This window comes from Monodelphis domestica, chromosome 1, assembly GCF_027887165.1.
Source record: "Monodelphis domestica isolate mMonDom1 chromosome 1, mMonDom1.pri, whole genome shotgun sequence".
Taxonomy (NCBI): Eukaryota; Metazoa; Chordata; class Mammalia; order Didelphimorphia; family Didelphidae; genus Monodelphis; species Monodelphis domestica.
The window spans coordinates 41,118,955-41,145,925 of NC_077227.1; the positions used below are offsets into that span (position 1 = coordinate 41,118,955).

At 37.2% G+C, this 26,971-nt stretch overlaps 1 protein-coding gene across 9 annotated transcripts in view; it reads left to right on the plus strand.

Moving 5' to 3' along the window:
* ZFAND4 (zinc finger AN1-type containing 4) overlaps nucleotides 1-26,971 on the plus strand; it is a 61,380-nt gene that overhangs the window by 18,671 nt on the left and 15,738 nt on the right. For 5 of the 9 annotated variants that reach the window (XR_459910.3, XM_007478063.3, XM_007478067.3 and 2 more), the window contains 6 exons: nucleotides 1,083-1,158; nucleotides 3,069-3,136; nucleotides 9,099-9,285; nucleotides 19,274-19,421; nucleotides 20,514-21,689; nucleotides 22,211-22,265. Coding sequence is in view for 6 of the 9 variants with exons in the window: in XM_007478063.3 (XP_007478125.1) it covers nucleotides 1,083-1,158; nucleotides 3,069-3,136; nucleotides 9,099-9,285; nucleotides 19,274-19,421; nucleotides 20,514-21,689; nucleotides 22,211-22,265 (1,710 nt within the window). In the remaining 3 variants the exon portion in view is untranslated. Of the gene's footprint in view, nucleotides 1-1,082; nucleotides 1,159-3,068; nucleotides 3,137-9,098; nucleotides 9,286-19,273; nucleotides 19,422-20,513; nucleotides 21,690-22,185; nucleotides 22,266-26,971 lie in introns of all 9 variants that reach the window. The other 4 variants (XM_007478065.3, XM_056797505.1, XR_008911952.1 and 1 more) reach the window with 2 other exon arrangements.

The following is a 26,971-nucleotide window of genomic DNA, read 5'->3' on the forward strand; positions in this document are numbered from 1 at the left end:
AGTGGATCATCTTAGATTTTCTAATAATTTATCTATTCAGTAGTCCCACACCTGACAAATGGAACTCAAAGCAGTATAGCAGTATAGGACTGTATAAGGTAGACCTATAGACTGAATACTGAGTCTTAAATCAAAGTATTAGACTGATTCATAGTAGAAGTTTGAAAATATTTTGATCAAATTTTTCCTATTAGTTTTTTAAATATTAGTTACTATTTTAATTAGTTTACTTTGTGCCCCTTTGATTTTAATCTAGAACAAAATAGACCCCAACATAATACCCCTTTTTATCCAGAGGTTAGAATTCCCATAACTTTAACCATCTGGAACACAATCTAAAAATCTTTAAGTAGACCAAAAAGGCTTCTGAGAAGCTGAAATAGCTAAATCCAGGGTACTTTCTTAGAGGAGTATAAGAGCTCTGAACCTGGGAGTCAGGAAACCTGGTCTTGAGTTCCTCCATCTATACTTACTAACCCAGTATCCATAAAGCTGATCATTAATCTTTTTGAGCCAGCTTCCTCATTTATGAAGTACAGACAATACTTCATGTACTCCCAATATTCCCATTGTTGGGGGAATATACTTCTACATCTTGAAGCAGGATACAGATATATTTTTTGTTGTGGGAACTCATCAGAACCTTTTGTCTTTATACCCAGTTTTAAAGTTGACAGTCTAGTTTTTTCAGAAAGGGACAAGGGAATGTTGCTACATTACCTACATGTAAAAGGGATAGGCAAGAGATAGCTAAGTGAGATAGCACAGTGGCTAGAGCTTAAGGACCAGGGTTCAAATATGACCTCAGACACATCCTTGCTATGTGACTGTGGGCAAGTCACTTAACCCTGATGGCCTAGGCCTTGCTATTCTTCTGTTTTAGAATTGATACCAAGATAGAAGGGAAGGATTTTTTAAGAGCAGTGGAAGAAGGGAGGATAGACAATATAAAAATAATTTTTTTTAACTAAAAGAAAATACAAAGTGTTTAAAATGTTGCCCATAATATAAAATTTCTTTTTAACCTACTGTTTTGGAAGTGCTTTTGAATTATTAACACATTTTGGTTTTCTCCTTTTAAGGCATTCCTATCTGCCAGCAACATTTAATTTGGAATAACATGGAGCTTGAAGATGATTATTGCTTAAATGATTATAAGTGAGTATACACGGTTTTTAAAAATTCTGATGATATTGAAGAGTAATCACATTGATGCCAGTTTTTTTCCTTCCTACTGCTTTAATTATGCCTCATGTTGGCCCCCCTACTCTGCCCCAAACACTCTGACAGCCTTTTTACAGAGCTTCACAATTCCCCTAAGGTCAGATCCTAATTTCTCACCCTAAAGTGACTTGAGTCCTTTGCTTGAGGTATTTGAGCAAACATATTTGTTTGCTCTTCTGTCCAGTCTTTGCATTTCACTTTTGGAAAACTACTTAACTGCTCTTTTTGCAAGCTCACCCTACCTTTAAAATCCCTGGACCCCAGCAATAGCACTAGTGGGTCTGTATCCCAAAGACATCAGAGATAGAAGAAAGGGGCCTAGTTGTACAAAAATATTTGTAGCAGTTCTTTGTGGTAGCAAAGAATTGGAAACTGGGGATGGGGGTGGAGTGCACTACATCAATTAGGGAATGGCTAAATAGGCTGTTATATGGTTGTAATGAAAAACTGTTGCACCATAAGAAATGATGAACAGGATGAGCTCAGAAAAACCTGAAAAGACTTACATGAACTGATACAAAGTGAAGTGAACAGAACCAGAAGAACAGTAACAGAAATAGTATACAATAACCAACTATGAAGCACTAAACCATTATTAGCAAGGCAAGATTCCAGTATAACCCCCAAGGGACTCATGATCTAAAACCCCCTAAAACAGCCAAAGAAGGAACCATTGGAGTCTGAGTGCAGATCAAAGCCCACCATCCTTTGCTTTATTTATTGTATATGTGATTCATGTCATCAGTCACAACATGGAAAATATGGAAATACATAATGCATGAAAGCCCTGGTGGAATGTACTCTTTACCACCTCAGGGAGGGAGGGAGATAATCTGAATTGCAAAATGTCAGAACACAATTGTCAAAAATTGTTTCTACATTAAACAATTAAATTTTTTTTAAACTTCATGAATTCCCTCTTAAGTTTCCTTATCTGTTGAATGAGGGAATAGAAGTAGATCTTGTCTAAAGTCTCTTACATACCTCTAAATCTATGATCCTTTTATTTTCTAGAAATTTGAATGCAATGACTTCCTGTCTGTAGATGGTCAAGTTGTTTCCCTTTTGTCTTAGTCAAAAGATAATAAAATTTCACAAAACCTTTTAGTCCTCGATACTTAATGCTGTTTTTTTTTCCTTTTTTTTTTAACAACAAATTTCTACATAAGTTTTCTGAAGTTATATAATCCAAATTGTCTCCCTCCTGGAGATGGCAAGCATGTCAAACTGGATTTTATATGTGTGTGTGTACATATATACACACATAAACATATATACACACATGTATATATGTATATTTATATTTTATTATTACACAAAACATAATTGCCTCTTAATACTGGTTCAAAGAAGAGACTCCCATTGCCTTTCCCCCTGAAGAAGCACTCAGGATTTGTAAATAATCTCCATACTTAAAAGACTGCATAACAGAATGAACCTTGGTGTCAGGAAGATTGTGGTTCTGGTCTGTGACTTATGCTGGTTGTGACCTCTGTCCTCCTCTGAGCTCTCTAAACTTAGTTTTTCTAAGATTATTAAGTTGCAAAGCAGGTTCTGACTGACTTGCATTGACAGAGGAAGATTTCTCACCAAGAGTTCCCTATGCCAAATGAAATCCTAGGTCCAGCCCAAGTAAATTACTTAAGGGCTATAATCATCATATTTGAGTTGGTGTTCAAGCAGTTGAATGTGTATCCTTTTATTTTTTTACCTTAAAACTGGCCTTATTAATCCAAATTTCTTGAACATAGGCACTCTATCCAGCCAACTAGCATATTATGCAATTTTTTAGCAATAAATATATTTTAGTGATGTGTTAATATTCTTGTGATTTTTATCCACAGCATTTCAGAAGGTTGTACCTTGAAATTGGTATTAGCTATGCGTGGTGGACCAATAAACACTAGAAGAGGTAGGCATATAAAGTACAACAACTGGAATATGCAATTTTTTTAAATGTTTAGTTTTCACAAAATTTCAGCTAGGACATGATCTCTCAGTCTTTTTAGCCTAACTTGTTGGACGTGTTCTACCAGCTCTTGAAGAGTTCTAGTAAGAAGAAAGCCCCTATCTCCTAAGACACTACACCCCACTTTGAGGTAGCTCTAATTATTAAGAAGCCGGTCCTTGCATGATGCTTAAGTTGACCTCTTTGCATCTTCCACCCACTAGTCCTTGTTTAAACCTCTGGAGTGAAGCAAAACAAGCCTCATACCTTTTTCTTATGACAGACTATAATAAGGCTATAATAAAGAAGGGAGAAAAGTGAGAGGGTTAGGGAAGGAGGAATTGGTTGTGTGTTGGATGAGCCGATTTTAGTGCTATATGATAGACCTAGTTCAAGTTCTCTAATGGGAGCTGGAGATACGAGACTAGAAGTCAGGGAAGAAGTTAACATCATCTCTCCAGTATGTGTCATGCTCACACATATACACACACAGATACAGCTAGGACAGGGTACTGGGCTTAATGTCAGAATGACCTGAGTTCTAGCTTCAGACATTGATTTGTGACCCTGGGTAAGTACACCTACCTTCCCAGGGTATCAGTTATCAGTATTAAATATTGTTATCAGTATCAAATGAAATCATTATTATAAAGTGATTGCATGGTGCTTGGTACATAGTAGGTACTTAATAAATATCTGCTTCTTTCCTTCCTATATGTTTTGTTTATATAAAGTTGTTTTGTCTCCTCCCCATAAGTTTATAAACTCTTTATATTTGAAGAAAAAGAACTGAGCAAATCTGATTTTATTATGAGAACTACAGTTCACAAAAGTCAGAGTTCACAGACACCCAGAATGGTCTGAGACCTTGAGTCTTAAAATTTAGAGATATTTATAGCATAAAGTGAAAGGCATAGGCAATGATGCAATAAAAACCCTTAGATTGTTCTCCTGGGCAGTCTCCAGCCCCTCTCTTTCCCTCCTCCTTCAGATAAAGAAAGGTTAGTGGCTTAGTTGCATCACTGCAGGACAAGTTTCCTTTCTACCTTTTGTCACAATTCTGAGAGTACACAGCTTAGGATCAAGAAGTACACAGAGAATTAATCTTTAATTACTAGCACAGAACACTTTATGATTATTTCTTGATTATTCTTACTGATTATTATCTCATACACAATTATTCAATCAATCTAATAATAAGCTATCACTTACTACAAATTATACAGTTGCCACTTAACAGTTGACTTACAAAGTGATTAAAAGCTACTTAATTAAATTTCTTCTTATATTTGAGACCAGGCTTTTATTATCTCTTTTCTTTAGCACAATGCCTGGCACATAATCACTTAATAGATTCTTGTGGACTTGACTTTGTTGACTTATCTCTTGCCTTCAATTTCTTTATCTTTAAAATGAGGGATTTATACTAGTGATTTCTATAGTTCCTTCTAGCTCTAAATCTCTTATCCTGTGAATATTTTCATAATTATAATCCTAAACTAATGCAAAAACAGAAGGTACTTTTTGAAATATCAAATTAATGTTATAGATATTCCCTCTGGCTTCCTGTGACTTAATAAGGATAAGCATTGCAGCAGGCAGCTAAAAATTATTAGTAAGGAACTGATGCAGAATGAAATGAGCAGAACCAGGAGAACATTGTACACAGAAAGTTGTGGAACAATCCAATGTAATGGACTTTGATACTAGTAGCAATGCAACAAGCCAGGATACTCCTGAACTACTTATGGGAAAGAATGCAATCCACATTGAGAGGAAGAACTGTGGGAGTAGAAATGCAAAAGCAAAACATATGACATCACTTATCAGATGTCTATATGGATATATGATTTGGGGTTTAGGCTTTAAAAAAATCTCTATAGCAAAAATGAATAATATAGAAATAGGTATCAAGTGATAACATTTGTACAACCCAGTGGAATCGCTTTTTTTTTTTCAACTCTGAGAGTGGGGAGGGAAAGAAAATGAATCATATAAGCATGGAAAAATATTTTAAAATAAAAAAATTTTTAATTGTTCATATGGAATGTTTTCTGAGATTTCGAGGTCAAAACTTGAATCTCCCATATATATTGAATCAGAATTTAGTCCAATCATATACTTCACTGGAAACTTGGCTGAGTATAAAAGTTGTCCATAGGTAACAGGAATTCTCCTTGAGAAGCACTGAATTTTTGTAACATTACAATCATTTTTATTTTTGAATTCATCTTTGGTTTAGATACATATGTATTTCTCTTCTTTGAATTCTATGATTAAAATAGTTCTGAAATATTTCAAATGTTATCTTAAATAATTTTCCTTTTGAACATAATCCATTTGGCAAAAAATTTTCCCCAAAAAACATTGATTTCAACTATGTGCTAAGATTTCAGTAGCACATTGCTACTTCCAATAAAGTACTCCTTGTGGCAGACAATGACCTTAGGTTCTGGAAGTCTGAGCCATTGGACTTTCTATTTGGGCAGGTCCTATGGAGCTAGAAAAGCTTTGCTGACAGGCTTATAGACCAACTGTGCTTGTGTGTCTGTCTGTCTGTCTGTCTGTGTTACCTGAACACCAACCAGTCTTTCTACTTTTGAAGAGGCTTAACAACAGGTTGATGACAAGGTGAAGAATTGACTAGTCATGGCAACTCTGCAAGACTATCTTTCAGTGATGACTTGCTTTCCTGGAGCCCATTTTCACAACAGAGAGCTCTGAAGTGTTGATTTGTCTATTGTTAACCTTCTCTAAAGCACTACCTCCAGTGGCACATCCCAGATTCTAAAATGGTAGATCAGTGGATCACAATCTCTGCAACAGAGCTAGAGACAAATCATTGTATAAGGATTGAAGATTGCCTCATTAAGGGTGAAGAGGCTTCTGATGAATATTGGACCACTAGTGTGGCAAAGGGCCAGGGTTGAGGGAGAATTATGGGGTTTGGTTGGCTGGTTAATTTTGTCAATGAAATGAAAAAATTCTACTCTTGAAAGATAGAAGTAAAAGATATATACACTAGATAAGATTGTTTATCCTGTGTTTTTTTTTTTAAACCCATACCTTCCTTCTTAGAATCAATAGTATGTATTGGCTCCAAGGCAGAAGAGTGGTAAGGGCTAGGCAATGAAGGTTAAGTGCCCAGGGTCCCACAGCTGGGAAGTGTCTGAGGCTAGATTTCAACCCAGGACCCTCCCATCTCTGGACCTGGCTCTCAGTCCACTGAACCACCCAGCTGCCCCTGTTTATCCTGTTTTGAAAGTTGTATTTGTGCCATCTACTTTTCATGTTATAATGATTCCCACTATGTCTACCCCACCTCGATAAAACCACCCTTGTAACAAACAAAAATATTTTTGCATTAAAGCAATAAATGAATTTATGGGATACATGCCATCTCAGAAATATATTTAGTACCTTTCAAGTATAATTATCTCTTCCATTATCATACATTTGAAAGATTATAACTAAAAGACCATCCTGTTGGTTATTAATGTTGTTATCCATAAATAATGCTAAATCTAGATATTTGAATTTCTTAAAATAATTATTTTAATCTGTTAAATTTTATTTCTTGTGTGTATATTGTATTTGGTGGGGTTTTTTTTCCAGTGTGCACATAAGGTACCTGGGCCCTTTCAGAGAGATGAAAAAGGAGTCTCAAAAATCTCTTCACTTGGGGGCAGATCAGTACCTCAGTGGACAGAGAGCCAGGCCAAGAGACAGGGAGGTCCTGGGTTCAAATCTGGCCTCAGATACTTCCTTGCTATGTGACCCAGGGCAAATCACTTAACCCCCATTGCCTAACCTTTACCTCTCTTCTGCCTTGGAACTAATACACAATATTGATTTTAAGATAGAAGGTATGAGTTTTTAAAAAACTATTTGCTTATATTTAAATAATTTAATGGATTTATCTTCTTAGATTTTTTTAGTGTATAAAATCTAATATATGGACTGCCAAGCTGAGCTACATGTAAGTTAGGCTTGTGATAATAATTACCTATTCTCGTCACTCTGTGAGGGTTACCATTCAAGTGCTGGAAGTTTCATTTACCTGTAATGTCTACAAATCTCTTTTAAAGTCTTAGTTACTGCACTTTGCAGCATTCTGAAAAGACTTATTAGTAAGCATTGCAAATTTTGCTAGCATGACTCCCAGAGGATGCTAACAGCTAGCAAGGAGAGTAGGTGCTGACATTATATATGCTTTCTCCTGGGATCACATATGTAGGAAATCAGAGGGCCCCTCCACTGAATAAACTGAACTTATTCACCCTTGTGTAAATCCTCCTCATCCTGTACCTTGTTAGGAGGCTCTTTGTCTTTGGGGCTTTCTGTGCTGTTGCTCTATTGCAATAGATGAGATCCATTTGTCTTCTTTCCTTGTTAGGGCTGGGGAAGTAGTTTCCAAGGAAGCCAGTAGTGCCAAGTGGCAGTGTGGTAATTAATCCCCACAGTCACATACAAGAGTTATACTTCTGATATTTAGAATTAGAATAATGCCCAGGAGAAGGTATAGAGCCCAGCAGCATCTCTGGAAATTGTGTTGATTTTTCCAAAAGAAAATCAATGGCACCTGTGCGAAATCTAGTTGTTTTAACACTTTTTGCCAATGTGTGAGAGCAATTCTCACACTGGTCCTTTTGCAATGCAACGTAGTCCTTTTTGGTGCTGTGCTTTGTGGGAATATCTTGCCAAGATCCTCACATAAAATTGCAGACCAGGTAAGCCAAGAAGGCCTATAAATAAACAAAAGCTCTCCTCAGTGCTACTCCAATTCTAGCTTTTAGGTTATAGAATTCAGAGAAATAATTAATCTTTTTTTAAATTATTTTTTAAAACCCTCACCTTCCATCTTAGAATCAGTACTGCGTATTGGTTCCAACGCAGAAGAGCAGTAAGGGCTAGACAGTGGGGGTTAAGTGACTTGCCCAGGGTCGCACAGCTAGGAAATGTCTGAGGCCAGATTTGAGCCTAGGACCTCCCATCTCTAGACCTGGCTCTTCATCCACAGAGCCACCCCACTGCCCCTGAAATATTTAATCTTTTATAAGACTTGGGGAGGGCAGTACAGCTTGTGACTTGTCTTAATCAGTTTGCAACTGCCAGTGGCTAAAGATCTTAGGAATAAAGATCCTTTGGTTGTTGCTTTGTTGTCGAGAGGGTCTCTAAGACTGTCTTCCATACCAAAACCAAACCCTGATAAATATTTCCTCATATTACTCATAGTTGCCTCCACCATTCCCTGACAATCTGTTCTTTCTGCATCATGAATCCTAAGGCCTCATAGCCAGTATTTACTAGGATATTGGATACTCACTGAAAATAACTTAGAAGAATTAGAGTATTGACTACTTATTACATTTCAGTTTCATTTGCATTAAATAGTACTCCAGTATAATTAATCTTCTCATTTGTATAGCTACTTTCTGCCAGGCTCTCTAAGAAAGTAAGCAGAAGTCGTAGGTTTGTTACTTCTTCTAATTCTATATATCTGTTTCCCAGTATAATATACCTGGTGTATTACGTGTTGCTTTTTGCTGGGTGGAGTTTAGTTCCAGTGACAGGGACAGAGAAAAAGGCAAGATTATCAAAAATATCATCTGTACTGTCCTTCACAAGCACTTTGTAATGGATGCTGCACTGACATGATGAGACCTGTTCTATTTGGAGATATGACCAGTGGAACCCAAGAACTGGAAATGTTTTACTCTGCCTTTCATATGGATGGAATGTAGAGAATGTTGTATCAACTGCCAAAATGCCATAAATTTTTTTAGAGAAAAGTATTACATATGTAGTAAATACAAAGAGTTATAAGTTCAAGAGAACTTCTTGTCAGGTCCTGTGAGTATAACTGAGATACTTTAAACCAAAGAGAAACTGAGAACCTGTTTATCATTCTTTTTTCCCTTTGTAGTTCCAATGGAAGACCCTCTTAGGGAAATGGCTGAATACATGGACTCCAGTCGAGATGAGGTCTGGGAGAAGGCCTCATGCAACAAACAAGTCACCTTTTTGGTGTACCGAGAAGGAGATCAGTTGAATTTCTTCCGTGTAGTAGATAGGGGAGATGGCACTTTAACACCATTATCTGAATCCTTAAGGTAAAATGGTCTGAATCCCTCTGCCTGCTTCAAAAAGGGGGAAGTCAACGGAACATTAAGTAATATGATAAAACTTTTTAAATTTACTGGGTAGATATTTTTGTTCAGGGTAGCCCAATGGATAAAATTGCCTAAGAAACTCTAGAGCTACCATCAGTTTGCTAATTCAGATTATGTTAATGTTGATGCTGGCCTCTTTCAACTGAATCTTTACAGTGGACTATTTGAAGGGTAGGGTCTTTGAAAACCTGAAAATTGCTTTATGAAGTTGGATTCCTCTCCCTCCCCCCTTTAGAAAAAGTATGAAACGGTTGTACGTAATTTACTGTATGAAGCTCTATAATACACAGTCTGGTAAAACATATTATTATTACATTGATTCAGATACTTTAAGGGTCAGAGCATGTCCCACTGACATATTCAGTAAAAGTTTAAGTACAGCGTGTTTCACAAGGAGAGAATTTCCTTTTCTAGGGGCTGTGTTGTGATCAATGTGGACAAAATGTTCAGTAAGTATGGGGGTATTGGCTGAGTTCTGTAAAAAACCATCACTACCTAGAAGAGGCAGGATATCTGTAGCAGAACAGTGGTAGAAAGAAGACTAGTCTTAGAGTTAAAGACCTGGGTTCAAATCCTGGCCCCAATATTTCCCTGTGTGATGAAATATAAATTAATCTGTTTTTGTGCCTTTATTTTCTTAGCCATAAAGCAGAATGAATAATACTCACCCTGGCTACTTTAGAGAGTTGTTGTAAGGAAAGCTCTCTGGAAAACTGAATTGTGAGAAGTTACTGTCTTCGATAGGTGTTATGATGAAGTAAACTCTGGTTCATAGGGTTGAGAGTTAAGTAGACCTTCAAGATCATCTGATCCAATCTTCTCATTTTATAGATAAATCCATTGACAAGGCCTAGAGGGGTAGCGTGTTTTGTCCCTGATTATCCTTCTATTATTTGGCAGAACCAGAATTTTGAGAATAAATCGGAAGACTTTGTAATTTCGGATCTAATTGTCTAAGTCTTTCCAGATATGCTACTTCTTTGCTAATTCCAATATATGGGAACATAACTGAATCTCTCTTTGATGATTTGAGGTCCTTATGTTTCCGGATTATAGATAAAAACATCATTTACCCTACACATGCACACATCTGTATGCATGCATGTGTGTGTATGAGTGTGTCCAATATGTTCTGACTACATAGTACACCAGAAGTACTGTGTTAGCCAGTAGAGATCTATTTACATAGATCACTCAAATCTAAAATAGCCTGTTTAAAATTTTTTAAAGTTTATTTTAAAATTTTTAAATTTATTTAAGTTTTATTTAAGTATTTTAAAATACACAAAGAGGATGTGAACAAGAGGCTATGCGAGTTATTAGAAGGCAGAGATTGCTTCCTGTTGGAGAACCCAGGGAAGGTTTCAAGGAGAATATGACATTTGAGTTCAGCCTTGAAGAATAGAAAAAATTCCCTCAGGATGGGAGAAAATCTATATGTAAGAAAAGTATAAAAAAAAAGTTTGAGGATGGGAACTTACAAAATATATTTGTTGAGGGAGTAACAAGTAGACTGCTCTGTTGGAATAGAAGAACATGAGTATGTATATGCTTAAAAGTTGACAGCATGGGTTGTGTAGAATTTCTGATGCCAAGCCAAGAAGTCTTGAATTATTTATGTAGTGCCTTGTGGGGAATGGTTGAAGGGTTTTGAGCAAATGAAATGGCATGATGAGTCTCGACATTAGCAGGTATATTCTGATAGTGGTGTGTAGGATGGATTAGAGAAACAAAAGACTCAGACATAGCTGAGACATTTGTATTGGTGCAGGTGAAAAATAATGAGGAAATTAGTTTTATCTTTTTCTAAATAAGAACTGGATATGAGCTTATCTTCTTACCATATTCCTCGTTGGCCTCAAACTGGAGTGTTGTTCTTGGCATCATTTTGTTTTTCAAAGCTTTCCTCTCCTTCCTTCCTCTCCCCACAATTAAAACCCTAGAGTGGAATGAGAGTATAGGACTTAGTTGTTGCATTAAGAGCACACGGGCCTAATAAGCAGCAAGAATATGGGGTCAGGCTACAAGCCACCTCGGAGCTTGATAGTTCCCATCAGACACTTGGTGGGGTGCCTGGCTACAGAGAAGCAATGTCACATGAGAGACAGATAGCACCTGCCTCTCTTGATCCAAGCTGTGCAGTCTGACAGTCACTATAGCAATTTGAATCCTGTTAGCTCATGTGGACATTGTGAGTTGGGCACTGGTGCTGCTTTGCCTATGTTCTGACAGGGTGTTATTTGAAGTAAGATAATTTCTGTTGATCCATTTGTCCTAGGGATGTCACAAGGCTAGTGGTAGCTTATTTACTACCTAAATGCTTTTTAAAAGAATTATGACCAGATTTTTAAAGAATAGTTCATGTTGAATAACCATTCCATTTAAATGTCAGTCCCCCTCCAATCTTACCATATTTCCATGAAATTCCATAGAAATGATCTTCAAGTAAGTCCTTTAGAACCATGACAACAAAATCCAAGCTCTGGTGAGGCCTGATTTCTCAGAACAGGTTTTATGTGAGAACCCAGCAACACCCTGTCTGTGCTCTGCTCTAGGATCATCCTGGCTAAGGGACAGGGAGCCTCATTTGAGAGGAGTTTGGCAATGAGGCTGCAAGATATTTTGGTCATTGCCACTGATTAAGGCATGGAGGGCTTAAAAACTGCACCTTTTCAGAGCAACCAACTTTATCAGGAAAGGCCCAGAGGTTTCCAAATATTGACATTTCTCAAAATTGCTATTTACTCTAAAACACTAATATAAAGTGCTATCTTGAGTCTAAAATTGATAACTATCCTGATACATTACAGCTGTTTATCACTTTAAAGGAAATTTTGCTAAGATGATCCGGTAATGAAACTTGATGAATCCCATTTTGTGGAAAGATTCATACTTTTTGTAGCCAATTGTTTCTCTTCTGGAAAAAAATTGAATTTAAATTTTTAAAATTTGTATATATTTTTAAATTCCCAATAAGCATATATCAAGTTTCTCATATATCAAAGTCATTTTATAAAAGGATTCACCATGATTCCTTAAAACTCTGAATTCTCCTGATACACAGTAAAATTATTTTATCATCAAAAATTAAATTTACACCAAGAAACAGCAAACTACAGCCAGAGGGCCAGGTTGGAACTGCCACCTATTTTTTATGGCTTGAGCTAAAAATTATTTTATTTTTTGCATTTTTAAAAACAATAAAACTTTGTTGTTTATTTGTGTCAGACTCTTAGTGACTCTGTGGATCCTGGTTTTCAATAGGGTTTTTTATTGACAGGAATACTGGAGCAGTTTGCCATTTCCTTCTCCAGTAGATCCTTTTATCAGGCTATTAGAGGTTAAGGGTCACATAGCTAGGAAGGCTCCAAGGTTGTATTTGAACTCGGGACTTCCTGACTCCAAACCCAGTGCTCTTAACCACTGACTACAGCTGCCTCTACTTCAAAATGTAAAAACCATTCTTTGCTTCAGGTGGGTACAAAAATAGGCAGGAGCCATATTTAGCTCAGGCTGAAGGTAGCTTACCCCCTGATTTGCACATATCATATAAATTAAGTCCACTTGAAATCATTAGATTCTGTCACCCACAACTTTTCTTTGTATGACTACCATCAGGAGGACATACTCTTTCCTATGTTTAAGATAATGGAGATCATGGTGAAACACGGGCCTCAGAGAATTCCATTGGGCCCAGTTTGTTCATATCCCCTAATCTGAGGATTAAATGTTCCCTCCTCTTGCTTTGAGAGTGAGGAAGATCTGGGAAAAGTCATCTCCATTCTTTTTCACCGGGATAAGGCTGCTAACCTGTCACAGGGCTTGGATAGAGCACCTGAACAGGGATGACAGTTTTTTCCATTCTCATAATTAAACATACTTTTATTCTTTATCTGATCATTTTATAGACAATAACCATTTGCCTCAATTGTATTCCTTGTATTCTCTCTCTGGAAAACAATGATAAAGATAAGACAGAAGAGATACTTGTTGGTGGCATTACTCTTATTTGTGTACTCACTGTGTGCCATACTGTATAATAGTTATTTGTAAACGTCATATTTTCCTGCTAAACTATAAGCTCTTCAGGGCAGGGACCATATCTTACTTAATAGGTTAGGTACATCTTCTGTCAGTGACTACAACAGTGCCTTGCTCAGTAGAAGTTTAATCAGAATTTGATATATGAAAGAATTTGTGGTGCAGACTTAGCAAATCTGTCTACTTCTAAATAGGCTTCTGCATTGAGGGTCTAATATTTCCCCTATTTACTATCAATGGATATGAAATAAAATCAAATATGCATTTGCAAATGATATTCCTATAGTTTACTTTTCTAAATATGTAGTTCATGCCAGGTTTTATGTTAAAAAAATTTTAAGACTTTTTTTCTTCTCTTTTCCTTTTATTTATAAGAACTGACCCAGATCTACAGGATCAGAAGTGCTTATAAAAAGAGAAAAAGACATAGAAACAAGGGGAGTCAGAATACTTGGGCTCAGATCCTTTTCCTACTATTAATTACTTATGGGACTCTGACCAAGTCATTTAATCTCTTAGGGTTTCAGTTTTCTGATCAATAAAATGAAGTGGTTTGATTAGCGAATCACAAAGTATTCTTCCATCTCCAAAGTCAATGACTCTCTGAGCTGGAAGGAACATCTATTTTTTTTAAACCCTTACCTTCTATCTTAGTATCAGTTCTAAGACAGAAGAGCAAGGACCAGACAGTTGGGATTAAGTGACTTGCTCAGGATCATACACAGCTAGTTAGTGTGTCTGAGGTCAAATTTGAACTCAGGTCCTCCCAACTCCAGACCTGATGCTCTATCCCCTGTACTACCTAGCTTCCCCTAGTAGAAACATCTTAAAAAATACTTCAAATTTTTATCTGATCACAACTTAGAAATCACTCATTTTCTAGTGAAATGACTGTTGGGGATGTAAGGTTAATTTTAGGGTTGTGACCTAATCTAAATTAATTTGGTCGCCAGAAAATCCCTAATAAAATACCCAAGTCAGTTTGGAAATATATGGTAATTTTAATTAATATAGAGGGAAGGAATTAAGGAGAAGAGAGAGAAAGAGGGTATAGGATTTCTCCCACCTGGCCTGTGCCAGGGGGACTTCAAAGACCTCCACCACGAAGTCTTTTCAGAAGATTAGAGGCTTTTCTAAGAGGATAGTGTTTGGAAGGTAAAGGAGAAAAGAATCAGCCTAAACTCCGAGAGAGCTCAGTGAAGATGCCTCACCTGAACTAGGCTACTCAGCTTCTCCCAAACCCAGACAATGGCTGCCACCATGCCAAGATGCCAAAACGCTCAGCAAGCTGCTGCCAGAGTCACCTCTCTGCCGAAAAAGAGCAGAGAGAGGAAGTGGCGCGAAATATATAGATAGTTTTTACATCACTTCCTGAATCTCACATGTACCAAATGGTAGCTTAAGCTTGACTTAGGACAGCTCAGGGGTCTGTCAGTTGTTTCTGATTTGTCATTTGCTAGCACATGTCTATCGTAGGCCATCCTCCTAGATACTTAATCCTTAAGTATGGGTGTAGACATTCCTATTTTTGTTAGACTAAGTAGGGTGGAGTAATCTAAAGTTCACAAGGATTCTGCATTACTAAGAAAAAGCTAGAAGGTCTAGATGCTCATTAAAAGGTGGCATAAGAGGCAGCTAGGTGACTTAGTAGATTGCGAACCAGGCCTAGAGATGGGAAGTCCTGGGTTCCTAGGGGTAGTCACCTAATCCCAGTTGCCTAGCCTTTTCTGCTCTTCTGCCCTAGAACCAGTATACAATATTGATGCTAACAGGAAGGTAAGGATTAAAAAAAAAAAGTGGGGGGCAGCTGGGTAGCTCAGTGGATTGAGAGCCAGGCATAGAGACGGGAGGCCCTAGGTTCAAATCTGGCCTCAGACACTTCCCAGCTGGGTGACCCTGGGCAAGTCACTTGACCCCCATTGCCTAGCCCTTACCACTCTTCTGCCTTGGAGCCAATACATAGTATTGACTCCAAGATGGAAGGTAAGGGTTTAAAAAAAAAAAGTGGCATAGCTCTGAATATCCCCTTAGATACTTACTAGCTCCGTATTCCAGGCACAAAAGCTCAATTTTTCTATCTCGGGTCTTAGTTCCTCTTTTCTAGTCTAATTATTGAATTGGATGAACTCAAAGGTAGCTTCTGGGTATAAATCTTATGTTTTCGTCTTATGAAAGTAATAGCCTTTATTTTGCTACTTGCTATGCTTTTTCACCATTTCACTTCTCAAAGTCTCAATTTATTCTATTTAATTAAAGGACTGAGTTAGATGTTTTTCATCTTTTAAATGAGAAACTTCTGCCCTATTTCTGTTTTATTCTACCTTCTTTATTCTTATGTAAAATTTGCCCCCAATCAGTCACTTTTATTTTTCTGAAAAGGTAATTATTTTGCTGCTTCAAAATGTGAATAATTTTTCATTCATTAAGCAGAAAGGGAAAAAATCAAGTTTCTTGGCCATGAAAACCATGTTGAAAGTCCATCTGACATTGGGAAAAGATGGCCCTATATGAAACAGAAACTAGGCCATGTATATTGTATACATTAGATTTTTTTCAGTTAAATGAGGCTGGGTCCTCTATCTCAATTCTTTTTGTTGTATTTCCAAATAAAGATCTTTTTAAAATTAGGTATGGTAAGCAGGAAAAAAAATTATGTATCAATAAACTAGCAACATTCCTCTATTTAAATGAATTTTATGCTATTCACAACTGCTAAGGATCTCAGAAATCAGTCTGGTTCCTCCAAAAAAGCAAGTTTGTGGAAATGCTTACTAATATTCTGACACTATACAATTCATGCTGTACATGTCAGAGGGATTCAGTTTCTCTCTCCATGTGCCTCCATATTATCATGCCTTTTCTAGAAATAGCAAAATATCCTGGATTTCATCAGTAAAGGTGAAACTCAGATTTTGAATTTAAAAGATGAAATTCTAAATGACAAAAACATTTCCTTTCTTATACCACAGAATGAATTAGAACTTGGGGGAGGGGGGGAATCTTTTCCCATTGCTCTTCCCAGATATAGCTGAAATTGAAAGGAGGCAGCCTTGCATGCCTTATGCCCTGTACCTTGATTTAAATACATAAAAATGACAAGGTGGGGCCTTAAAGACCATTGCCTAGTTCTTCCTTGGGCAAGGCTGCTTAGCCTTGCAATAGTTGCAATGATACAGTGCCAAATAAGAAGTTAACATCCATGATTCAGAAAGCTATTCTAGTCAGAAAAAGCTGCTGAGGTCGTTTTCTTTGAAACTGAAAGCCTTACATCTCCACTCAGAGTGGGTAGTTTTAATCATTTCAAGCCCCTTTCTTATATATTTTCCTACCACCTATACATATATACTGATATGGTGGACCTCTTTCCTCATCTTGTCTGGAAAACTGATGAACATATCCCCACTTTCATTAAATGAAAGTAAGGCAAGTGAACTGTCTGCTTTCCTCCCTTGGGTAGAAGTGAATGCTTCAAAAGTATTACCAAATGTGCCATTATTGGCCAGTGGTCACTGTCCTGATATTCTAACTATGTACAGCCATTGACGGTAATGAAATTTGCATCTAAAAACTTTTCTTACACAGATATATACTCTTAAGTAATCCTCATTTTAACCCTTACTTTCTGTCTTAGTAATAATTCTTAAGACAAGGGCAAGAACTAGGTAAATGGGATTAAGTGACTAGCCCAGATCCTCACAACTCCAGACCTGGCACTGTATCTACTGTACACCTACCATCCCATAAGTAGTCAACCTAAACAAGAAATGCATCTAAACTTGATGCCTACTCGGTTCCTTTGTAGTATATTTAAATTTTAGCTATTTCTAATATATTTACACTCAGATCTCTTGTGTTTTCCATTTTTCTTCTCTCTGTTGTCATTACTCAAAAATCTAAATGGAGTTTCCCCCCACCTTAATAGTGAAATTGAGTTTGGAAGTAAACTCCAGCACAGTGAGTTTTAACCAAAGTGAAGTTTGTCAAGTTATAACTGAGAATTATGATGTTGTTTCCTTTAAAGCTTGTGCAAAACTATGACTTCCTCATCATAGGCACTCATAGCATTGTTGCAGACAGTACAATCTTTCCATACCTTAATAAACAAGATGGTGGTCATTATGCGTTGTTATATACCTCTTCTTCCCCCTCACCAAAAAAAAAAAAAAAATCACTTTGTGGCCAGTTTTCAGCAGATAAACCATTCAGACCTTAGCTGATCCTTAAATAATAGAGATATGTTCTGCCACCTGTAAAGGATAATTTTAGCATTGTGACCTAAACTATATTAATTATATTGGTCGCCATGGATATCCCAAATAATTTTTAAAAATTTACCCAAGTCAGTCTGGAAATTTATGGTGATTTAATTAACATAGTGGAAAAAAATTTAAGAAGGAGAAGGAAAGTGTGTAGGATTTCTCCAGCCTGGCTTGTGTTGGGCGGGAAGATTAGAGGCTCTAGAAGGTAAGGTTTTCAAAAGTAAAAGAGGAAGGAATCAGCCTGAACTCCAAGAGGGCTCAGCCAAGATGCCTGAACCTGAATTAGCTCAAGGGCAAATTCACCGCCAAAACCCAGACAAATAGCTGCCACCACGCCAAGATGTAGGAACGCTTAGCACACTGCCAGCTAGGACAGCCCATGGGTATGTCCACTGTTTCTGCACATGTCTATTGAAGGCCATTTTCTCAGATACTTAATCCTTGAGTATGGTGCAGACATTCCTGACCTTGTTAAACTAAGTAGGGTGGAGAAATGAGTTCCCAAGACTTGATTCTGTTAGACCAAGTATCTCCATTGTTACTAATCAGCAAATAGCTAAATCAGATCTTCTAAAGTACAGTCTGAGTAGGGTAGAGTAGTTTTAAAATTCACATATCATACCCCATACTCCAAGATTTTCCATTTTGACCAGAGTGGGCCAGAGTTTGCAGTCTAATAGTACAGTATAAGAAGGTATTTGGAGTGCTACTAATGGATGTTTATTCTCAGAGATCATGTCATTTAGTTTATTCCTAGTCAGTATATGATAATAGTTCAGATTAGCCTTAGACACTTATGATTTATAAGCATTTTCCTCAGCAGTTCTGTGAGGGAGGTAATCTACATATTGTCCTTATTTTATAGATAAAGAGAATGGTGATCAGGATGGTCAAGTGACTTGCCCCTGGTCACATAGCTTATATTTGGGCCAGGACTCAAATCAGGGCTTTAGACTCATTGAATCTAGTGTTCTTTCCACTATTGCCCAACCTCCCACTATCAAAGCATTTTAAAAGTTTCTAGTGACTCATGAGAGTCATGAATTGCTAGGACTGAGTTGTTTTTTTTTGTTTTGTTTTGTTTTTAGTTCCAGGGCATTATGGGTGGTTGGTTTACATATCCAAGTAACAGGAAATCCTTAAATATTCCATCTTTTTGTTTTGTTTTGTTTTATTCTTAAAAGCAGAAATAGAATGTCATATCCACATGAGTGTGTCAGTTCCCATATGGTGCGAAACCCCTCGGGATGGATAGAAATTTGGACTTCCCTTCCATGCCATTGTCTGTTTAATGGAAAACTGATCAGCCTGTGGTCTGGGTTACACAGTTAACAGCTTTGGCCATGCCAGCGGGAGATCCTTGTGGAACTGGATTTTGCCTCTGTGGGAATACTATAGTGAGTGCAAAAAACAAAACAAAACAGTGTAATCAATTCCCAGAAGCTCAATTATCCCTATATTTTTAGCATCTCTACTTCATGGTCTCAATACTCATTTTATTATTTTTTTCTCATCCAAAAACTGTTTTAAAAATATTCTTTTTGTTTACATAATGCTGACAGATGAATATCATTTTATCTGCAGTTACAACTGTACACTGTATAACAAGATGTTTTGGTTTTTTGCAGTGGTGGTTCAGTTTATAATTTATATACAGATGATGATGAAGAAATTGAGCCTTCTCCCTCTGGGCAACAGATTATTGAAAATTCAATCACTATGAATAAAATGAAACTACTGAAGGCAAAAATGGAGACCATGAACCTCAGCAAAAAGGTGAAGCATTCACCATATGACCAGGCTTTTCCATTGCTTACCATAGCAAAATTTAAAAGTACCACCTTGTTGTTTGTAATCTTATATGAAATAGTTTTATTTCTATACATAAAATTGTTTTGGATAATTGGCCTCAGTCATTTATTGGGATATTTAAGTGCTTTGTTTAATAACAGTACTATTTTCATGTGAGCATATGCTTCATTTGTTATTTAAGTTACTTATTGATTTGCATGTGTATTTGTGGGTCATAGGATTATAGCTCTAGATTTAGCTGAGGCCTGAAATCAATTTTTTCTTAAGTGCTCTCCTAAACTCATTTATTATCAATCTTACATCCTACATTTTGAATGGAATGCTTGCTTTCCTCTGCCTGGAGTAACTATGCCTTACCTTCTTTCCTTCCGGTTGACCAAGGTGGTCCCTAGGATCCTGTTTGAGGAAATAAGGCAAGGACAGAAGCTCATATTTTTTTGACTATGCTTCCCTCTCTAAATTTTAAAGGCTCCAACTTGGAACTAGACAAAGCTACGGCCCCACCCCCATGTTATGATCTTTGAAGCTATCACAGCTCTATGTAAAGTAGAAAATATGATGAAGTGACTTTTTCTTCAAAGGTAATAGTAAGTTATTTGAAATGACTACAGTAGATCTTCCTCTCTAAAGGCTGTTACCATCTAATGTGAACACATTTTTAAAACTAAGAGTGAAGACCTTTAAGTTTCTCCATGTGACTCAGTAGTAAATACATGATGAATTCCCCTTAGAGGTCAACTTTACTCATCTACTAGCAATCCAAGGATGATTTTTAAGCACCCCAAACAGGTAAGATGACTATCTGACCCAGTCCATCTACTTCAAATAAGTCAAAATAGTTTTTAAAAAATGCCATTTTCTCAGCAATTCTATTGTCTTTGTGACATAATCCAAACTACAATAGGTTGGAATATCAATATCTTTAAACATTAATTTAATTTGAAGTATCAGCTAAGACAAGCCAATAAGTCATTTCTTTCTTCTTGAATTATTCTTGCTAACTGGACAGAGATACTATGTTCATACAAATATTGCATTTTGAATCTTTTCTTTTAGCCTAAGAAAACTGTCAAGGTAAAACCTCGCCCACCTATGGCTCCTCGGCCTTCAAGTGGTTCTATGGCAGCTGCTCGTCACAGATTGTTGAGAGTGCTCCCCCATATTGGACAGTCTTGCCTGCCTCCACCTGGGAATTCATATCCTGCCGAGCCTTCCCAGAATGCACTTTCAGCCCTGGCTACTTTGGCCACTACTGGTAGACCTATACCATCTATTACTACTGATTTCCTTAAGGAAGAGGATAACTGGGAGAACACCACACTCTCCCAGACAATCAGCAGCATTAAACTACCAGCTAAAGTATCTCATGTGGAATTAGAAAATGCCAAACAGCCCATCTCAGACACTGTCCTCCCTCTTGTGTCATCTCTGTCCACACAGACAGAAATTTTTTCAGAAAACTTATTATCAAAAACAGAGGAAGATACTATATTTCCAAATGTGGAGTTGTGTGCCGCTGAAGAATCTCTTTTACCTGAAATGGATGCATTTGCTTTGTTAGCAGAAGGAAATGTAGCAGAGCAATACAGTGATCTCGACAGCCCTGAGAAGGTAAACCGAGACCTCGTACTGACTGATGGGGATAAAGATATTAAAACTCCAGAGCAGCGTCAGAAGCCTGTTGCAAGAATGTTGAATTCTGAGTCCATGGAAGCTTCAGTTCTTAATACTCGTGAATTAAGTCCTCAAAAGAACAGACTCTTGTCACCTCTTCGCTATTCTGCACCAGTAACACATCACGGTTCTCTGGTGAAACCACAAAGACAGTCCAAATGTTTTGAGACTGGTAACCTCAGGACCCCCACCTCACAAAATGTGTTTCGATCACTGGATGTCCGAAATATAGCTGATCCTTCCTTTCCTAGGACTACTAGATTTCGTGGTGTTAAAGTCGACTCCCCTGGTAAAAGATCTGACATCATTTCTAAAGTTGAGGCCAGGGACATCACAGAAATGGCTAACAAGGCATGCAAAGAGCCTGTTGGGTCTGTTAACAACATAGGTTTTCTTGCTTCACTGGCACGAAGTGCCAGCCGAGACAGCTTACAGAGCTCTTGTGGGGCCAGTAGGCTTCGGACTTCTGCCATTGCACTGTCTACAAATCTCCAGCATTTTCAGGAAGAAAACCTTAGGAAAAGCTCTCCCCAAATTGAACCTGCTGACTTCTTTCTAGTAAGTATTGAACTTCCAAGTGTTTTCCCTCTTTATTCATATAAACAATAGGGAAATATATTAATATAATTAGAAGATGAGACTTATGGTTAAATTTCAGTTAAGTGATATTAAGCACTTTTCTTTTTGAAGTTACTATATTTCACTCTACTTATCAAATATGTTCATCATATAAGTCACTGTAAAATAATTCAGTTACTTTTTATTCCTCATCAGGAACCTCATTTTAGGTCCTCACATTTCAGTATATTGATTATTTAGCTAAATGGTTGTGGTTTTCTTTTTTTTTTTTTAATTAAAATGTAAGCGCATTCCCAATTCTGTTCTGGGGTCATTTAAACTCAGTACATTTGAAACTTCATGACTAGTTTGCCTACATTTAACGTTCATGGGTATTTTTTGTTTTGTTTTTTAAAATCTGATGTAAATGTTAATTATTTACATAAAATATTGGTACTTGATGTTCTGTCCTCTTCCCATTGATTCACTTTTGTAGATGTTGTTTTGTTCTTTAATTGTAGTCTACCCATGGGCTTGGAATGAATGGAAATAATACATCAGCAGGGAAAAGAGTAGGTAAGCAACTTAAAGAGAATTTAGAGGAAACTATAAGGGTATAATTCTGTCATATAATCAAATGAGCCAAATAGGAAGAAAACATTCCATAGCATGGAAGACTCATGTTCTATATCTGTTTATATTCTTTACCTTCTCATAGTCTCAAGAAAGAGCAGGAGAACTTTTGGGTTCAGTACAAAATAAACGCACTAGTCTTTTTTTCCTCCATTTACATGTAATAAGAATTTTCAACACACATTTTCTGAACTTATAGGATCCAAATAGCTTCAAAGTACTTTTGATCTATTTTAAAAGATAATACAAAGGAACAGGATGAGTATTGGTTCCTAAACTCAAGTCAAGGAGCAAAATAGGAATGCCATAGAATATAGGGGACACACACGCGCGCGCGCGCGCACACACGCAGCCAAAAATAACCCTATAAAAAATAGTACACCATTCCACTACTACCACCATCACCCCATGCCACTCTCTCCCATCTCCCTAGTCCAACACAGAAGTGTATAAGGAAGCTATTTGGGTACAATGAGGTGACAGCAACTCCCTCAGCATCTTGATGGTGGCCATGGTAACAGGAATATTCAGAAGATGTTTTGATGAGTCATCACCTCCAAAGAAGCTGCAGCTGCTTCCTCAGAACTTTAGTGAGGACAGACTGAGTGATCACAGGGGAAAATAAGTGGCCTATGATGCAATGCACCCCATTGTTATTGGAATCATCACTTTTGTTACATGTTAGTTTTGCTGCTTTTAAAGAACAGCTACTCATTTGTTTATATGGGTATAGGATTTAGGGTTTTGTTTTGTTTTTTTTTTAATAAATAATATGGAAGTAGGTGTTGAGTGATAATACATATATGTATAACCCAGTGGAGTTGCTAACTTAGTTTTCTTTTAGACCATTGGGACACAAAAAACTTTGTTAAATAATTTAGCATTATAGCTTCAGGGGGAGGGAGGAGGTCCAGGAACTGGAGGCTCTAAACTAGTTACGAAGTATAAAGTATAAAAGCTATTTTATACAACTGGGCTATTACAGAGTTGATGTGAGTCACAGCCTCTTCCTTAAGACCTTATAGACTGGCGGAAGGATAAGACATAAACACGTATACTTATCTTACACATAAATATTATAAGTGTATCGGGTTTGAAACAGTACACTGAGATTGAGAGGGAAGGTTAGCAACGTTTTCAGGAAGAACATCAAAGAAGAGGTGACAGGTTACTTTTTAAAAATAGGTAGGAATCCAAAGTGAACTAGAGGGAGTGAAGACATTTGAGGCCTAGAGAATAGATGCAGAACAGAACAGTATGTTTGAGAAACAAAGAAGAATCTCCTTTGGCTAAAGCATAGATTATGTACATGGATAAGGAGAACATATGAAATAAGACTAAACAGGTGGGCCGAGGGGTGCCAACTGCCCAGCAAAGGAATTTGAACATTTAAAGCAACAAAGGGCTAGTGAAAGTTTTTGAGCAAAGGATGAACTGTTTGATACTATGTCTTTTCATTTGTGATTTTGAAGAGAATGAAATCATTAGATCTTAGTTTAATCTTTCAGTATTTGTAAGATTTGTAATATTTTATATGTTTTCCACTAGTATTAAAATAACATTTTCTACATGGAAAGGAAATAAATTAGAAAAGTAATATCTCATACAATATTGTTGTCTTTATAAAAATCTTTTTATAAAAATCACCTAATTCAGATCATGCTTTGTGTTTTGATAACAAGGCGGATTAAATGAAGTATTTTGTTTCACTTTATAAAACATTTGATAAATCCTTGGTTTAATCAAAATTCAAAAGTAACACATTTGCATTGTTTATTTTAGAAACATCTAATGTTAGGACATTACTTTATAAGTAGAATTATATAGCTTTATAACTTATTACCAGTTTTATCTCCTGACCTCTTCTCTAGCTTCTCCCCACCTCCCTTCCCCACTAGCTCTGAAGTCAAAGAACTGGGTTCATTTCCAGCCTCTGTGATCTTGACAAATTCCTTAACCTGCCTAAGCCTCAATTTCTTTGTTCATAAAATGAGATTAGACTAGATGGCCTCAGGAATTTTAACTTATGTGATCTCCCGATCACATTTTCAAAATTGCTCATTTCAAACTTTCCCCTCATTTTTCAAGCTTTTACCACTTCACTCTCAGCTTATTGCCATGCCTCTTACTATATAGAATAGAATGTAAATTCTTTGAGAGCTGGGGTTAGGTTTTGTTGTTGTTGTTGTTGTTGTTGTTGTTGTTGTTGTTGTTGTTGTTGTTGTTTGTGGTGGTATTATCCTGGGTAACTTGTCCCTAGGTGCGTACAAAATTCCGTTGTAGGAGAATCTGTTCCCTCTTCCTTTCTCCTGATCTGGCATGTTCCTGTATGAATGGACAACCTTCTATCATACTCGCTTTACTGATCTCCTGGTCTAGCTTGGCTTGGCCTACCTGCAAAGAAAAAAGAGAATCCCCGTTCTGTCAGCTTTGCCCACCATTTCCCTTTACTTTTCTTTTTTTCCCTTTTTTCCTTTACTTTTCCCAGCCTCACTCCCTGAGAGGACTCCATCCAGAGGCCAAACCCCAAGGATGTTGATGACCCATCTGTGAACTCCTTTGTCAAAGATGAACAAACATCCATCTAGTCATACTGTGCCCATTCTAGAAATTCTAAACCCCTGGCTCTATTATCTTTTCTCATAGCTTCTTCCCTTATTCTCATCTATTTCGACCCTGCTCCACAATGTTTGACTAGGGCTACCTTTTGCTGTGTTCTTTGAAATATGTGCTCCATAAATAATATACTTGCTTTTATCTTGTTAGCAAGCTGGAAGGTTCTACATGTTTCCCTTTTGTCTTCACTGTCTGCTCTAGTCATTGGGCTTGTAGGCTTCAGACTGACCATTGGGGCTATAGTTGAGACCCTGCAGATATTGTTTCATTCTGTTCCTGTTCCTTCTCTTAAGTCTCCCTACAGGCCTTGACCTTTTCTTGCCCTGGCCTTTTCTTGCCCTGGACTACCACTCAGGTCCTCCACACTGGGGGCAGACACACTCTTGGATCTGTGACCCAGCTCTGGTGGATGAGACACAGAGCTGCTCATTGTGCCTATTCCTGTGCAATGTGCTAGCCCCTTTGTGCTAGATCTGGGACCTCTTATTGTACACATGAGAGGTCCCAATTCAAACTTAAGGGAAGGCTCCCTTCTAGATAGGAAAACCCTAGTCCCAGTCTACTATGGAATTACCTTTGTCTCCCTAGGCCAATCTGAGCTGGAAAATGACTCACCTTGGGTTTTCCTTGGATTTCCCAATTGGGACTTGGACTTATAGGTTTTCTAGGTCTTTGTAGACTAGTGAGGGAGATCTGAACTGTGTGCTGCTTCTCCCTCCACCATTTTGACTGGTCTCCTTCCCTGTTACTTCTACAGGCACCACCATCATTCCAGGCCCCCAGGTGCCATTCTCTCTTACTCTCACTCACTGCACACATCCAGGCAGTTGCCACCATCCTAGTTCATATCCTCACCCACTATAGCCTAGACTTTTTTGCATGAGTCTTCTGGTTGGTCTCTGCCTCACTTTTCCCCTAGCCTAGAATGCTTTCCCTTCTAACTTTTGACTGGTTTCCTTTAAGACTTTCTGCTCAAGCTCTCTCTTCATCCCCTAAGCTGCTAGGGCCATCTCCTCTGAAATTACCTTCTCTCTATTCTGTATTAATCTTGTACATTCTCATTTACTTCTGTTGTCTCCCTCATTAGAACAGAAATTCCTTAAGGACAGTGACTGCCTTTGCTTTTTATTTGTATCCCCAGCACTTATCACAATGTCTATAGTACATGTCAAAAAATAAGAGATTTTATTTTTTAAAATTTATTTACTTATTCTTAAATGTATTTATATTACTACTTTCCATTGCCCTCTAGTTGAAAAAACACACACAAAACATTCACAAATCCCCACATTGGTCATGCTTGAAAATGTATGTCTCTGCATTTTTATTTTATCACCTCTGGCAGTAGATGAGTATCATGTTTCATTTTCCATCTTTTGAACTCATGATTTAAGTTTGATCAAAGTTCTAAAGTCTTTCAAAATTGCTTTTCTCTATAATATTTTGATTTTCTTCTAATCCTGCTCACTCCAAATCTGATCATAGTTGTCTGTCTACAGAAAATTGTCCATTTTATAATTCTTACTATGGCTTGTTATCCCATTACATTTACATACTATAGTTTTTTAAACCAATTTACAATAGAAAGACACTCCCTTAATTTCCATTTGGCCATTGTGAAAAGAAATGCTATAAATATTTTTTGTGTATTTAAGTGTTTTTCTTTTCTTTTTGATTTCTTTGTGGTATAGACCCAGTAATGCTGTTTCTGGGTCAAAGGATACATATGCTTGGCTCCATCATCTGAGGAACATAGTTACAAATTGCTCTCTTATAGTGTTCAGCTCAGTCCCGTCATTTTTTTTTACTCTTCTCCCCAGCATTTACCATAATGCCTTAAACAGAATAGAATATGTTTCTTGAATGACATTACATTTTCCTTGCTTCAAAATTATTTAGTAGACTGTGTCATCCTTTGTGGCTTGTTTTTCATTAAGTTTAACTTTGAATTTCAGAGAAATCTTCTGCTCTGAAACATGTAAAAAGACTTATTTTTCATTTTATTTCTCCATTATTATTATAGGTGTACAAGG